General features: G+C 42.3%; 1 protein-coding gene across 1 annotated transcript; it reads right to left on the bottom strand.

Annotated features, from left to right (window-relative positions):
• Window positions 1–629: 629 nt before the first annotated feature.
• On the bottom strand, window positions 630–12,906 carry LOC138798608 (beta-microseminoprotein-like). Its single transcript, XM_069979136.1, has 4 exons — window positions 12,877–12,906; window positions 6,695–6,803; window positions 1,676–1,781; window positions 630–1,123 (listed from the first exon to the last, which is right to left on the bottom strand). Exons 1-4 carry the CDS (start codon window positions 12,883–12,885, stop codon window positions 1,000–1,002), a joined length of 348 nt encoding a protein of 115 aa, XP_069835237.1. The 5' UTR covers window positions 12,886–12,906; the 3' UTR covers window positions 630–999.
• Window positions 12,907–15,005: the final 2,099 nt, after the last annotated feature.

The following is a 15,005-nucleotide window of genomic DNA, read 5'->3' as shown; positions in this document are numbered from 1 at the left end:
GGGACAGGACTGTGTGTGGGGGGGTAATCTCTCCATAGCTGTAACCCCTCTCTCCCCGGACAGAGAGTGCTGCATGTATGTGCCCACATCTGCCCTGCTCATTCCTTCATACTCCCTGCAGTCTCTGTCCACCCTTGTGTTTCCCATCCTCTTCATTACTGTACAGTACAGAATAATAAATATATTTGGGGTGTGGAACCAATTGTCTGCATTTACATGATTTCTTATAGGAAAATTTGCTTTGGTTTAAGAGTGGATTTGGATTACAAGCACTGTCCTGGAACGAATTATGCTCATAATCCAAGGCACCACTGTGTATATATATAATATATATACACACACACACACAACAATAGCATCACTTGGTCGTGAAAGGAGGGGGGGGGGGGGCCCAAGTTGGCCTCTCGCACCAGGGCCCAGGAGACATTAGCTACGCCCCTGCTTATATATAAACACCAGATGGTAAGACTGTTTTATACTATATTGGCATAGTCATCTTGTTCCCTTGGTGCCCTTGTTTATTATTATTTTAAGCATATTTCTATAATGTAGGTGATTAAAAAAAAAAAAAGACAGCTTTGATCTTGATTGAGGGACACTAATAGTTACATTTTGGAATTTTTAGACACCAAACACAGACAGCGGTAAAGGAACCAACAGCAGTAAAATTAACTGTTTTCCTTATCACACAATAACATAGAACTGGGTATTACTGTCATTTATTCTCTGTCTCCTGATGTATTTCCAACCAAGAAACTAGCAGGTAAGGGTCGGGCCTTGGTGTTCATTTGGCACATTCTGAACTAAAGTCCAACTGATTGCGATAGGCAATAATAATTTTATTTTGATTGCCATTTTGTGGCTACATAGATGGTTACAGGGGTTATCCAGGACTAGAAAAGCATGACCGTCTTCTTTTCAGAAATAGCAGGCAAGAGAATACAAATGGCATGTTTATTTAAATTTGTATTGCTTGTATGGAGAAATTGAGAAATTAATTTAGCCCAACAGTGTTGGTTTACATATCACATCCGGATTATCTCTTCTAACCACTTTTAGCAGACAGTTATATGTGTCATATAAGGCGACGCACTCCTCTTTATTGTAAGTGTAGTCTCCACCACTAAATAAAAAAATAAAAAAAACAATAATATATTCTAAAACTAAAATAAATTTTGTATTTATATGTGCACTATAGTAATAACTTATCCATGTGATGCTAATTATAGAATAATCTTATGTCCTGCCTTTATTGCGAGTATGATGCCAAACCCATTTAAAATGATGGCTTGTTTGCATCCTGTTGATTTATAATAAACATACAATAACCTGTAATTTAGAGATGTCAGCATGCAGTAAGAATCCATAGCGAAAATGTCTGCAAATTATGATCACATGGGAATTCTAATGGTGCGTTTACACAGAGAGATTTATCTGACAAGTTTTGAAGCCAAAGCCAGGAACAGACTATAAACATAGAACAGGTCATAAAGGAAAGATTGCGATTTCTCCTCTTTTCACATCCATTCCTGGGTTTGGCTTCAAAAATCTGCCAGATAAATCTCTCTGTGTAAACACACCATTAAATATATCACAAGATATCAGCCATTTGTGCCCTTTCCCCAGTATAAACAAATCCTAATATATTGACCCCATTCAAAATGAAACATCTTACATAGTGCAGCATCCTATAAATCCATTGGGTAAACAGTCACAATTTAGACAGTTCCACGTTCTCCAAGATGAGCCAAATGCATGCATTACTCCATTGAAAAAGCAGCCTGAAAAAATAAATTACTCATTAACCCCTTAAGGACAGAGCCTGAAATGGCCTTAATGACAGAGACAAATTTTATGAATATGACCTGTGTCACTTTAGTCATTAATAACTTCGGGATGCTTTTACCTATCCGGCTGATTCTGAGATTGTTTTCTCGTGACATATTGTACTTTACATTTCTGGTAAATTGGAGTCGATACTCATAACAAATCTTTATGAAAAAATCCCAAATAATGTGAAAAAATGTGAAAAAATGCATTTTTCCAACTTTTAAACTTTTTTGCGTATACAGAAAGTGGTTATACCACATAAATTATATATTAAATAGCATTAGCAACATGTCTACTTTATGTTGGCGGCATTTATTAAACTATCTTTCATTTTTTTTTTAGACGATAGGAAGCTTAAAACATTAGCAGCAAATTTCCAAATTTTCAGTAAAATTTCAAAATCAGATATCTTTAGGGACCTGTTCAGGTTCCCAAGTGTATTTGAGGGGCCTGTATGTTAGAAAGCCCCACAAAGCACCCAATTTCAGAAACTGCATCCCCCAAACTCTGCAAAAGCATATCCAGAAAGTGTTTTAACCCTTTAGGGGAGTCACAGAAATAAAAGCTAAGTGTGTAAGGAATTTGAAATTTTTAATTTTCTGTGCAGAGATTTTATTCTAATCCAATATTTTTCATAATTATAAACCTATTACCAGAGAAATGCACCCCAATAATTATTGCCCTGTTTCTGCAGTTTATAGAAATACCTCATATGTGGCCCTATTGCGCTATTTGACGCAACCACAAGCCTCAGATACAAAGGAGCGCCTAGTGAATTTCAATGGCTCCGTTATATTTGGTCATTTCTGACTGTACCACTTCAGGTTGGCAGAGGCTCTGGGGTGCCAAAACCTAAAAAACACCCCTAAAGGGACACCATTTAGAAAACTACACCCCTCAAGGAATGTAACAAGGGGTGCGGTGAGCATCTGGACCCCATAGGTGCTTCACAGATTTTTCGAACAATATGGCGTGAAAAAAGAAAAATTTATTTTTTACACTAAAACGTTGTTCTAGTCTTCAATTTTTTATTTTCTTAAAGGGATAAGAGGCAAAAAAAGACACAAAATGTGTAGCGCAGTTTCTCCCGAGTACGGAAATACCCCACATGTGGCGATAAAGTGCCAAGGGGGCGCAGGACGAGCCTCCAAAGGGAAGGAGCGCCAATTGGCTTTTGGAAGCTGAATTTCACTGAAAAGGATTTCAAGCGCCATATCGCATTTACAGAGCCCTCGTGCTGCCAAGACACTGGAAACCCCCCACAAGTGATTCCATTCTGGAAACTACACCCCTCAAGGAATCTAACAAGGGGTGCAGTGAGCATATGGACCCCACTGGTGACGGGCACAAATGTGGAACAATGTGACGTAAAAGTAAAAAATTTCATTTTTTCACTTTCATGGCACAAATGTGCCCTTCATCAAGGGGACCATATCCTCACTGCACCCCTTGTTAGATTCCTTGAGGGGTGCAGTTTCCAGAATGGGGTCACTTGTGGGGGGTTTCCAGTGTTTTGGCAGCACGAGGGCTCTGTAAATGCGACATGGCTTTCATCATCCATTCTAGCCAAATCCAACCTCCAAAATCCAAATGGCGCTCCTTCCCTTGGGAGGCTTGCCCTGCGCCCACATGGCGCTTTATGTCCACATGTGGGGTATTTACGGACTCGGGGGAAATTGCTCTACACATTTTGTTTTTTTTTCCTCTTTTAACCCCTTGTGAAAATGATAAATTCAAGGCTAAACCAACATTATAGTGTAAAAAATGTAATATTTCATTTTCACGCCACATTGTTCCACATTTGTGCCCGTCACCAGTGGGGTCCATATGCTCACTACACCCCTTGTTACATTCCCTGAGGGGTGCAGTTTCCATAATGGGGTCACTTGTGGGGGGTTTCAACTGTCTTGGCAACACAGGGGCCTTTTGAATGCAACATGGCCCCTCGAAATCCATTCCATCCAAATCCAGCCTTCAAAAACCAAATGGCGCTCCGTCCCTTCGGAGGCTTACCCTGCACCCGAATGGCGCTTTATGTACACATGTGGGGTATTTCCGTACTCAGGGGAAATTGCGCTACACATTAAATGTTTTTTTTTATCTTTTAACCCCTTGTGAAAATGAAAAAATCATGACAAGATTAATGATTTAGAGTAAAAATTTTACAAAAATTACACTAAATGTTGGTCTAGCCTTGATTTTTTTCCATTTCCACAAGGGGTTAAAAAAGAAAATGAACACAAAACGTGTAGGGTAGTTTCCCCTGAGTACGAAAATACCCCACATGTGGGCATAATGTGCCATATGGGCACAGGGCAAGTCACCAAAGGGACAGAGCGCCATTTAGAGGCTGGAATGGAGGATGGAGGCCATGTCGCAATTACAAAGCTCCTGTGCTGCCAGGACAGTAGAAACCCCTGACAAGTGACCCCATTCTGGAAACTACACCCCATAAGGAATCTAACAAGGGGTGCAGTGAGGATATGGACCCCACTGGTGACAGTCACTTACGTAGAACATGTGCCGAGAAAATAAAAAATACCATTTTTTTCATTTTCACGTCCCAAATATGGCCGTCACCAGGGGGCCATATCCCCGCTGCCCCCCTTGTTAGATTCCTTATGGGGTGTAGTTTCCAGAATGGGGTCACTTGTGGGGGGTTTCTACTGTCCTGGCCGCACAGAGGCTTTGTAATTGCATCATGGCATCCTCTAATGGGAATGGCGGCCATACCTACTTAGCTGGGGAAAAGGGACAATTCTAATTTATTTGGGGGTATTAGGCCAATTATTAGTTTATAAGGTTGGAAATGACAGGTGTCCATCAAACTCAACCTGTGTTGATCCAGAGGAAGGCAAAAACCCCTCGTGAGGCAGACGACAGTAGCCTCATCACAGCGGAAAATTCCTTCCCGACTCCATAATGGCGATCAGAATAATCCCTGGACCAACGTGACCCCTGAAATAGGAATAAGGGACAGAATTTAGATAATGTAGAACCCCAATGACGTGTAGTACGCCTTGAAGCGATCCAGTATGCAGAGGCCGGGGTGATCAGGACAGGCGTCACACTGGAAAATGGTGTCCTTCCTGATCCCCCTGTTACCCCACACTCTACACTTCTTCTGGGGTCTCCCGTTCTCCTGTGTGCGGGATGTCACCTGGAAAATGTTGTCCTGGTGCGATACGGGGTCCTTCACATCCAGAAGCGCTGGGTCCGCTCCATGGCTGCTAAACATTAGGGCTCTATTACTGCTTCTGATATTTTCGGATCGTGCCGCAAGCTACAGTAGCTCGGGCAGCGAGGGACCGGAAGAGGGGGTGCTGGTATAAAAGTTATCCCCGTACAGGTGGTGACCTTTATCCAGCAGTGGGAAGATCAGTTCCCGGACGATCTTCCCACTAACTCCGAGGATGGGGGGGGGCATCTGGGGGCTGGATTCGGGTGTCCCTTCCTACATACACTGAACCCGGAAGACGCCGATCAGGAGCCCGGGACAGGTGAGTAATGTACAAATACCTGCTCTGGACCCCTCGGCTACCTAGCTGAGGGGTCCAGGGCAGGTATTTACTATTTTGGGGGACTCTGATCGCCGTGCCACCGGCCCTATCGCCGTGAACGGCCGGCTGACCGTTCACGGCGATCGGGCCGGTGGCACGGCGATCACCATTACTTTTTACAGTAATGGCGGTCGGTGCCGTCCTCGGACAGCACCGACCGCCATTTTTTTCCGGGTCATCGGGTCACCGATGACCCGGAAAGGTTCCGATCGCCGCTATTGGCTGATCTGAATTGATCAGCCTATAGCGGCGATCGTAAGCACGGGGGGGGTTAACCACCCCCCGTGCCGAGGAGCTATGATGGCCTGCTATGATTTATAGCAGGCCATCTTCCCCGACCGCTGTGTGTGAACACGCAGCGATCGGGGAAACATTGGGCGTACCTATACGCCCGTTTGCGTTAAAGCCCACCCTGCGGGGGCGTATGGGTACGCCCGATGTCGTTAAGGGGTTAAATTCTGCATAAGCACAATGCAAATGTGTAACTATTTTACATGACAGAGTGTGAAATATAAATTTAAGCTATGTTCACGCAATGTAAAAACAATGGCTGTATTTCATAAGAACAGCCGCTGTTGTGCAAATAACTGCGGTTATTTGTGAAATAACAGCCGTTGTTATGAAATACAGCCATTGTTTTTACATGGTGTGAACTTAGCCTTAGGCTATGTTCCCACACAGTATTTTTGCTCAGCATTTTGCTCAGTGTTTTGCAACCAAAACCAGGAGTGGATTGAAAACACAGACTGTTTCACACACAGTTTAAATTGGATCGCCACTATTTAATGGCAAATAACAGCTGTTATTTCAAAGTAACGGCCATTGTTTTAAATAAGGGCAATTATTTGCCATTAAATGACGACCATCCACTAAATTTCAACAGTGTGTGAACATAGCCTTTCTGTATTATCAACCCACTCCTGGTTTTGGTAGCAAAATACTGAGCAAAAATACTGTCTGGGAACATAGCCTTAGGGCCAGTTCACACGGAGTAAAATGGACTGAAGAGAGAGAGAGAAAGAGAGTAAAATCAACAGAGTAATATAGACTGAAGAGAGAGAGAGAGAAAGAGAGAGAGAGAGATTCCCTCACTGGACTCCTTAGCATAGATTAATTGACAAGTTATGCTGAATCTTATCCCACAAAAATATATATCAGGCAGTTCAGCTGTTACTGCTCGATAACATGATGCCAATATATTAGACAGTATTTTCATGAAACACCCTCAAGAAGAATTTAACAATGATTGATTATAGGTATAGGACCACATATTTCTAACATTGCCTTACTTTGCACAAACTTACCTTTAGAATTTCCATTCACAGATCCCTTGGCGTTTTGGTAAAAGCAGGCGGCATTACAGTCACCCACAAAAACTGCAGTGCCAAACAAAGCAATCACCAAAAGGTATTTCTGAAATAAAAAGCAAAAGTTTTACAACAGTGAGTGTGGTGGATAATTTCGCATCCCTAAAGGGCATAAAATAGCTGTTTATAAAACTCATATTGTTTCAAAGATTTTCTTGTGGAAACCATGAAAAACTTTATAATCCTTACAGGTCCAGACACAAAGAAGGATATTCTTGCTATATCCTGTGTAAAGCAAGTTCTATGTATTTGGCTGTGGACAGATGTAAAAATATCACATAGAAAGACTTAAAGTGACACTGTCACCCCCTTTGTGCATTCTGACTCCTCTACACAGGTATAAAGGGTAAATTTAGCGGTTTTCATACCTTATTTTATATCATACGTCATGGTGCTTGTTCAAGTAAAAAGTGATCTTTTATCAACTGCAGATTGTGTTAAGTGGGCGGGGCCTTGCGGTTTTTGCGCCACTTAGCCCTGCCCACAGCGCCAACGTTGGCCTCACCGCCCCCTCACCGGCCATTGGAACAGGCTGGCCTAAATGTCTAGGCCCTACCCCCTCTAGATTGGCCGACCAATGGGCGTCAAGGGGGCGGGGCGAACGGCGGCACTGTGTCACTTTAACACTTTCCTGACACAATGATTTTTAATAGTGGTCTTTTGGGGGTTTTCTATACTTGCCTTCCAACAGCTATAACTTTTATATTTTGCCTAGACATGACTATATGGAGACTTGTTTTTTGTGGGGCTAACTGTGCTTTCTAAGGCTGGGTTTACATTGATCAGTTGCATCTTTTTCATTTTTTTTTTGTCAGAAACTATTCACAACTGATGCCAAAAAAGGTATCAGTTGTCATCAGACTTTTCATCCTTTTTTTTTTTTTTTGGGAAAAAAAAACAGCCATCGGACAGGCTGGACTAGAGAATACTGCAAGATGCATTCCCCCGTAGGTCTGTCTGCAATCTGACAGCACTATTACATCAGTGCATTCTTTAAACCATGAGAGAGTCATGGCAAGCGGCACACTCATCACCACCGCCAAGCTACAGGGTAGCTATGGAGTCTGGCTGGGGTGAAAAGCCAGTGCTATATGATCCACCACCATCAGCATACTGGAAGGCAACACAGTCAGGGTGGGATGCCTTAGCGTCAAGCCATTCCAGGCTGTCATGCTCTGAGCAAGCAGCAGTTCCACTGAGGCTGTCATGCTTTCCTAAGCCCCCTCTAAGATCCCTTAGAAGCAGATCCTCAGTTGGACTAGGAAGACAGAGGTCACCTCCTACACCAGCACCATCCCCTTCTCCACCCCTACCTTTTTGGAGATGGTTTGAAGAGAAGAAGGAGCAGGATTAGGAATAGGATGTTAGAAGTCCGGCAATTTTTTTTTATTAAAGTACTGTATTGTCCCCCAAAAGTTATACAAATCACCAATATACACTTTTTACGAGAAATACACATAAAGTGCTTTTTTCCCTGCACTTACTATTGCATCAAGGCTTCACTTCCTGGATAATATGGTGATGTCACTACCCGACTCCCAGAGCTGTGTGGGCCGTGGTTACTGGAGAGGATGATGGCAGGGGGATGCTCAGTGTCCTTCCAGTGCCGTGTCCCTTAGTATCCTCCTGCCATCATCTTCTCCAGCAGCCACAGCCCGCACAGCTGTGAGAGTCGGATCGTGACATCACCATTTTGTTCAGGAAGTGAAGCCTTGATGCAGTAGTAAGTGCAGGGAAAAAAGCACTTTATGTACATTTCCCATAATAACTGTATATTGGTGATTTTTATAACTTTTGGGGGGAAATAAAATACTTTAATAACATTTTTTGCCGGACTTCTCCTTTAACCCCTTAACGACATAGGGCGTATATTTACGCCCTGTTGCCGTTAGGGACGTTCAGAGCGGGGCCGCGTGGCGGCCGCGCTCTCAACCGCGGCGGTCCCGGGTGCCGCTTGTAGCCTGGGACCGCAGGTGTTAGCGGGCACAGTCCAATCGCCTTGCCCGCTAATACAGTAATCAGATGCAGCTGTCAAAGTTGACAGCTGCATCCGATTACCGGACGCAGCGTCATCCTTGGTGTCTAGTGGGGAGATCGCTCCTCCGGGATGTTATCCCGGAGGAGCGATCTCCGTAACTGAAGCCGGCCGGGGACTGCTCCAAGATGGCGCCGTCCCCGGCTCTGCACTCGTTTACTTCCGGCTGCAGCAGCTGGAAGTAAACGAGTGCCTATCTCATGGATCTCTGCAGCATATCTATGCTGCAGAGATCTCTATGAGAGATCAAAGTGTATATACTAGAAGTCCCCCAGGGGGGCTTCTAGTATAAGTGTAAAAGAAAAAAAAAGTGTTGTTAATAGTAAAAAGCCCCCTCCCCTAATAAAAGTCTGAATCACCCCCCTTTTCCCAGGTTATTAATAAAAGTAAACAAATAAATAAATAAATAAACATGTTTGCTATCGCCGCGTGCGTAATTGCCTGAACTATTAATTAATCACATTCCTGATCTCGCACGGTAAACGGCGTCAGCGCAAATAAAATCCCAAAGTGCAAAATTGCGCATTTTTGGTCGCATCAAATCCAGAAAAATTGTAATAAAAAGCGATCAAAAAGTCGTATATGCGCAATCAAGGTACCGATAGAAAGAACACATCATGGCGCAAAAAATGACACCTGACACAGCCCCATAGACCAAAGGATAAAAGCACTATAAGCCTGGGAATGGAGCGATTTTAAGTGACGTATATTTGTTGACAATGGTTTAATTTTTTTACAGGCCATCCGATACAATATAAGTTATACATGTTACATATCGTTTTAATCGTAACGACTTGAGGAACATGCATAACAAGTCAGTTTTACCCCAGGGAGAATGGCGTAGAAACACATTTTCCCCAAATAAACAAAATGCTTTTTTTTTTTCAATTTCACCACACTTTGAATTTTTTTCTGGTTTCGCAGTGTACTTTATGCAAAAATTCAGCCTGTCATTGCAAAGTACAATTAGTGACGCAAAAAATAAGGGCTCATGCGGGTTTCTAGGTGGAAAAATGCAAGTGCTATGGCCTTTTAAGCACAAGGAGGAAAAAACGAAAACGCAAAAATCGAAATTGGCTCTGTCCTTAAGGGGTTAAAGGATCTCCATTGTGACCATACCCTATTTGTTGGCAGAAGTTCTGTATAAACAGACTACCTCCCGGAATTCATGCATAAGCTACAACCCGTGAGAAGGTGGAAAACACCCCTATGCAAGGGCTGTGTGGATGGTGAGCTTCCGCAATCACCCAGCTGGGTGTGTTGCAATTGGAGCCTTTCTCTTCCCCCATGGAATCAGAAGAGTGGGAAGAAGATCACCTGCACCCATCTCACAGGCAGTTTGACATTTGTAGTATGTTTGCAGTTATGTTTGTGAAATGCAGTTTTCCACAGAAACTTTGATGTTTTTCTATAAGGGAGTTTTAACTCCATTTCTTCAATAGAAAACCTGGAATCATATAAATCTATAGTAATTAAAAATAAAATGAGAAAATACCAAAAAAATACAAAAAAGAGATGGGAAAAGTAATGGCTTTTTTGTGGCCTTTTTTTTAGCCTTAGCTGGTGTCACACAGAGAATTTTTTTTTTCATAAACTGTGAGGAACAGGTCAGGGACACACAGAATACACAGACTAGGTAAAGCCCTGACCCTGCTCCCACCAACTGTCCCTGCCTTTTGGTGAACCCGACTCCCTAACAGGCCGGTTCCAACCTAAAAACTGCAACTGCTCTGAAATTAGTGCAAACACAAGATATGGACAAGACAAATGAAATACACAGAGAGGTCAGCAAGCCAGGTCAATAACTATCAGGCAATGAAGTACAAAGTCAGTGGTCAGAGGGACAGTCAGGAGAACGAGAGCCAAGGTCTAGTAACAAGGTATCAGACAAAGTAAATAGCAAGAGATAGCTAGCTTAGTCCCTCCAAATAAAGGCTATAGCAGGCAACTAGAACATGGTGGGGTTAGTAGTTACATAGGGGCTGAAGTCCTTTACCAAGAAAGAGATTGGAGCAGGGACTCCAGACCCTCCTCCAGAACCAAATCTGACTGGCAGAAAAAAACAGAGGTGATTAATGGCTCAGGACCAGCGCTCCAGCTGCCGCTGGCTCCTGACATAAAAATTGAAAACTGGTGGCAGCTGGGTGGCAGGAGTTGATTAAAAAGGGATTGGGAACATAAACTAAAACATAAACATAAACTTTAAAGTGTACCTGTCATGGTTCCATGAGCAGACGGAAGTTTGGGTATTCTGTGCACAAGCCCTACTTTTAATTGGGCTCGTGCACAGAATTCACAGACGCCTAGGATGTTTCCGTTGCAACCCAAATGTTCGTTGGCATGTGCATCTGCACATGAAAGTTTAGAAGGCTGAACCATGACAGTTATGCTTTAAGATATGTTCACACAAGCCAAAGAAAAAATGTTCAAAAATGAGCTCCCACTGCCTTCAGTTGCAGTTGGGAAAACATACAAAGTAACATGTCGCTTCTTTTCCATGTGGTCAATTCCCTTCCCAAAATAACAACACCTCTGCGAAAGTGCTTCTTTTGTCTGTGTAAATGTACCCTTAGGATTTTAATTTTTTTTTTTTTTAAATGCCATGGCCAGATGTTAGCTGGGATTCCAGAAGGAAATATTACATGCCATACCATAGCAACCTTTTTTTGTTTATGGCATTTATTTTTCCCTTTAGTGGCCTATTTTGGACCAGTGGCAGTTAAATAGCATGCTCGGAATCTTGTAAATTTTGTGTCATTTTTTCCTCTTATTCTTTAATAGAAATCCTTAAAGCGACTCTGTACTTACAATCTGCCCCCCCCCAAACCACTTGTAACTTTGGATAGCTGCTTTTAATCCAACATCTATCCTGGGGTCCGTTTGGCAGGTGATTCAGTTGTTGTCCTAAAAAACAACTTTTAAACTGGCCGCCCTGTGCCCAATGGCCGGGGCTTAGATTGTGTATGCATTAGGCTGGTACCACCTCTCTGTCCCTCCTCCCCACCCTCTTCATCATTAGGAATGCCACTGGAACATTTTCTCCTTTATGAACATTGCACAGGTGCCTTAACGATCCAGCCCATGTTAAGTATTCACACAGGTGGGGAATAGTAGACAATCTGCCTGGAGCATTCCTAATGATGAGGAGGGCAGGGAGGAGGGACAGAGAGGTTGTTCCAGCCTAATGCATACACAATCTAAGCCCCGGCCATTGGGCACAGGGTGGCTAGTTTAAAAGTTGTTTTTTAGGACAATAACTGCATCATCTGCCGAACGGACCCCAGGACTAATCTTGGATTAAAAGCAGCTATCCGAAGGTACAAGCAGTTTGGGGGGTCAGATTGTGGGTACAGAGTCACTTTAAATGGTATGATCAAAGGCTGACATGACTTCTAATGAGCTGAAAAAACACCACAAAAATTAACTTACTTTTACACACTATTTTGAAAAAAAAGGAAAAAACTAAAAACGTATTGTAAAAATTAGGTATGAAGAAGTTTTGTTGAAAATAAAACATCATAAACTGCCTTTTGTAACCTGAAGGACATATAACAATGTTGTACTTACCATTGTGAGATGTTCTCTGCAATTGTTGAACCTCTGTAAGGAGCCGTATTTAAACTCAGTGCAAAGTAAACATTGAGAAAATTCTTTCTCCTGAGAAACTTGCCCTTGTATTATTCTTGGTTTAGTTATATGGCGGGGTCTTTTTATTTACCTGATTTCCAGATTACATTATTATTACTGTGTGTGCACAGTTAATCTGTAGACTTTCCAGCTGTTTAATATACAACTATATGTAGTGACTACAATGGTTGTATTTGTACAATAGTTGTTGTATTTGGTTTTTTTTTTACTTTGTTTGTTTGTTTTTTGTTTGTTTTGTCTGTATTGGTATAGAAAAAAGAATAAAGCTCACTTTTAAGCAAACATTTACAACTGCGGCTATGTATATAAATGGTATTCAATACTCAGTTGTATTCTATAAATTAGAGGTCTAAGTATTTTTATAAGATTTTCTTGAAATGTATCCATTTATTTTCCACCACTAACTTATTGTTGAAACTGTCCGAATTACCCTTACCCACACCATGATGTAAAGTTACGGTTGTGGTGCCGGAAGCGGAGTATAGAAAGGGCTCCCAACTCCTGCCCTCTCTATGCGAAGCGGCTCCCAGCTGCTATTAGCTAATACCTGGCATGGAGCAATCTCTTTTGCAGACTGTTAAACTGTTTAACTGTTTAAATGCCACTGTCAATTCTGACAGTAGCATTTAAACATTCTAAATGCCAGTGGTGGTCTAGTGATTAGATTAGCTACCCACAATGCCATCACAGAAAGCCAATCCGTTGTAATGACAGCACAAGGCTTTTGCTAGGACTCAGTTGCTGCTGTGGTACATATGTACTGTATTGATCTCTATGAGAAATCAAGGTATTGCTCATAGAATTCCCTAGGGGAACTAAAAAAGTGTGTAGAAAAAATGAAAAAAAGTAAAAAAAATAAAAAAAATTAAGTATGCCACCATAACCTCTTGAAGGGAATCAATAATTGAGAACTGAGACACCATGCCAGTGGAGAAAACTGTGGCTTTTATCAACCCTAGCATAAGATTGAACCCCAAAATATGCATTCTTGCTGTTACTGACACTATAGTGCAAACACAGCCAAGGGACATGGCAAGCTTAAAGCGGTATTCCCCTATCCACGGGATAGGGGATAAGTAAGAGATCGCAGGGGGTCCAACCTCTCTTTTCCCCCGGAGCCACGGGTAAGGCATGTCACTCACCGCTCAATTTATTTTCTATAGAGCTGCTGGAAAGAGCCAAGTGCTGTACTCCAGAGAGAATGAATGGAGTCAATAGAAAGAGCAGCTCCATTAAGAAAGTACAGAGATGCGGGTCAAATGCCTTACCCGTGGCTGTATTCATAACAAAGATCACATTGGTCCTCCATTGGGCCAGTAACTAAATCTCTACAAGAGAAAGAATAGTGAAGGGGGTGCAGAAAAATAAAAAAAGAAGAGAACAATTTCTATCGAACATGACCTGTGAACCACTGGTTGTAAGTAAAATGTAATCACTTATGGGCTATGTTCATACAACATTTTTTACTCTCCGTTTTAGAAAAGAAAAAATTACGTCTGTCTTTTTGCTGTTTGGCCGCCCGTCAGTGCAATGACAGCTGTTGGTACATTTTTCTAGTTTAGGTGGACTAATTAGCCTTTGGGTGGGTCTTTATTTGAAAGTCCATTGAATTTATGGTAAAAACGGTGAAAGGACGGTGAAAAAAGAAAGACTGTGTATGAACAACTAAAAAATAACGTTTGGTGTTTGCAAAAGACATTCCAAAAATAACTGTCATGGTGATTATTTTGACATCCGCACAGACAACATCCATCATTTTATACACTATTGGGGACATTTATTAAGTCCGGCATTTTCTGTGCCGGGCTTAAAAATGTCCCTGCAGTGCTGACAGTTCTCTGATTTATGTAGAGGCGCACTGCCTCTACATAAATCCTGTGCTCACCAGTGTGTGAGCTGAGGAAACCTACGCCATCTCAGCTTATCATTTTTCGGCGAGAAAAATGATAAATTAAGTGTACCCAGAGTCTGCGCCATCCACACCCCCTCCCCGCCCCCCTGGCGAAGATTGCGGAAAAAGGCCAGATGCAAAAATTTATTCGCAAAAGGGCCATTTCTGCCGAAAAATACATCTTTTTGGGATGATAAATGTCCCCCTATATGCATTGGACGTCCGTCATTTCATTGACTTCATTCAAGACAGTGTACTGTATTGTCTTTTCACTATGTGGTCATGGTCCGGCAGTTTTATTATTCCTTTTTAGGCTGTGAACACACACTGAAATTATTTGGCCTTAATTTTTTTACTCCATTCTATGGCCGTCATTTTGAGTCCAAATAATGGTTGTCATTTCATAACAATGGCTGTCATGAAAGACATCCCTGCTTGAGAAAGGCTTATTCAGCCGAAACGTCGCACACTGGTCTGTCATTAAAACACATTTTTCAACTTTACTCTTGGACGTGCTGTCTCCTACTTCATTGCTGGATCTTCTACCACCCTGGGCCAGGGTGGAGAGACGGGCACCCACCTCAACCACATTGGGTTTGTGCTGCTGTAAGAATTTTTTCCTTATGTCATGAAAGACAGGCGTCAAATGGCCCAGAAGAAGACTGTGTGAGCAT

This window comes from Dendropsophus ebraccatus, chromosome 8 (assembly GCF_027789765.1).
Source record: "Dendropsophus ebraccatus isolate aDenEbr1 chromosome 8, aDenEbr1.pat, whole genome shotgun sequence".
NCBI lineage: Eukaryota > Metazoa > Chordata > Amphibia > Anura > Hylidae > Dendropsophus > Dendropsophus ebraccatus.
This window is presented reverse-complemented; position numbering and strand designations above follow the sequence as displayed.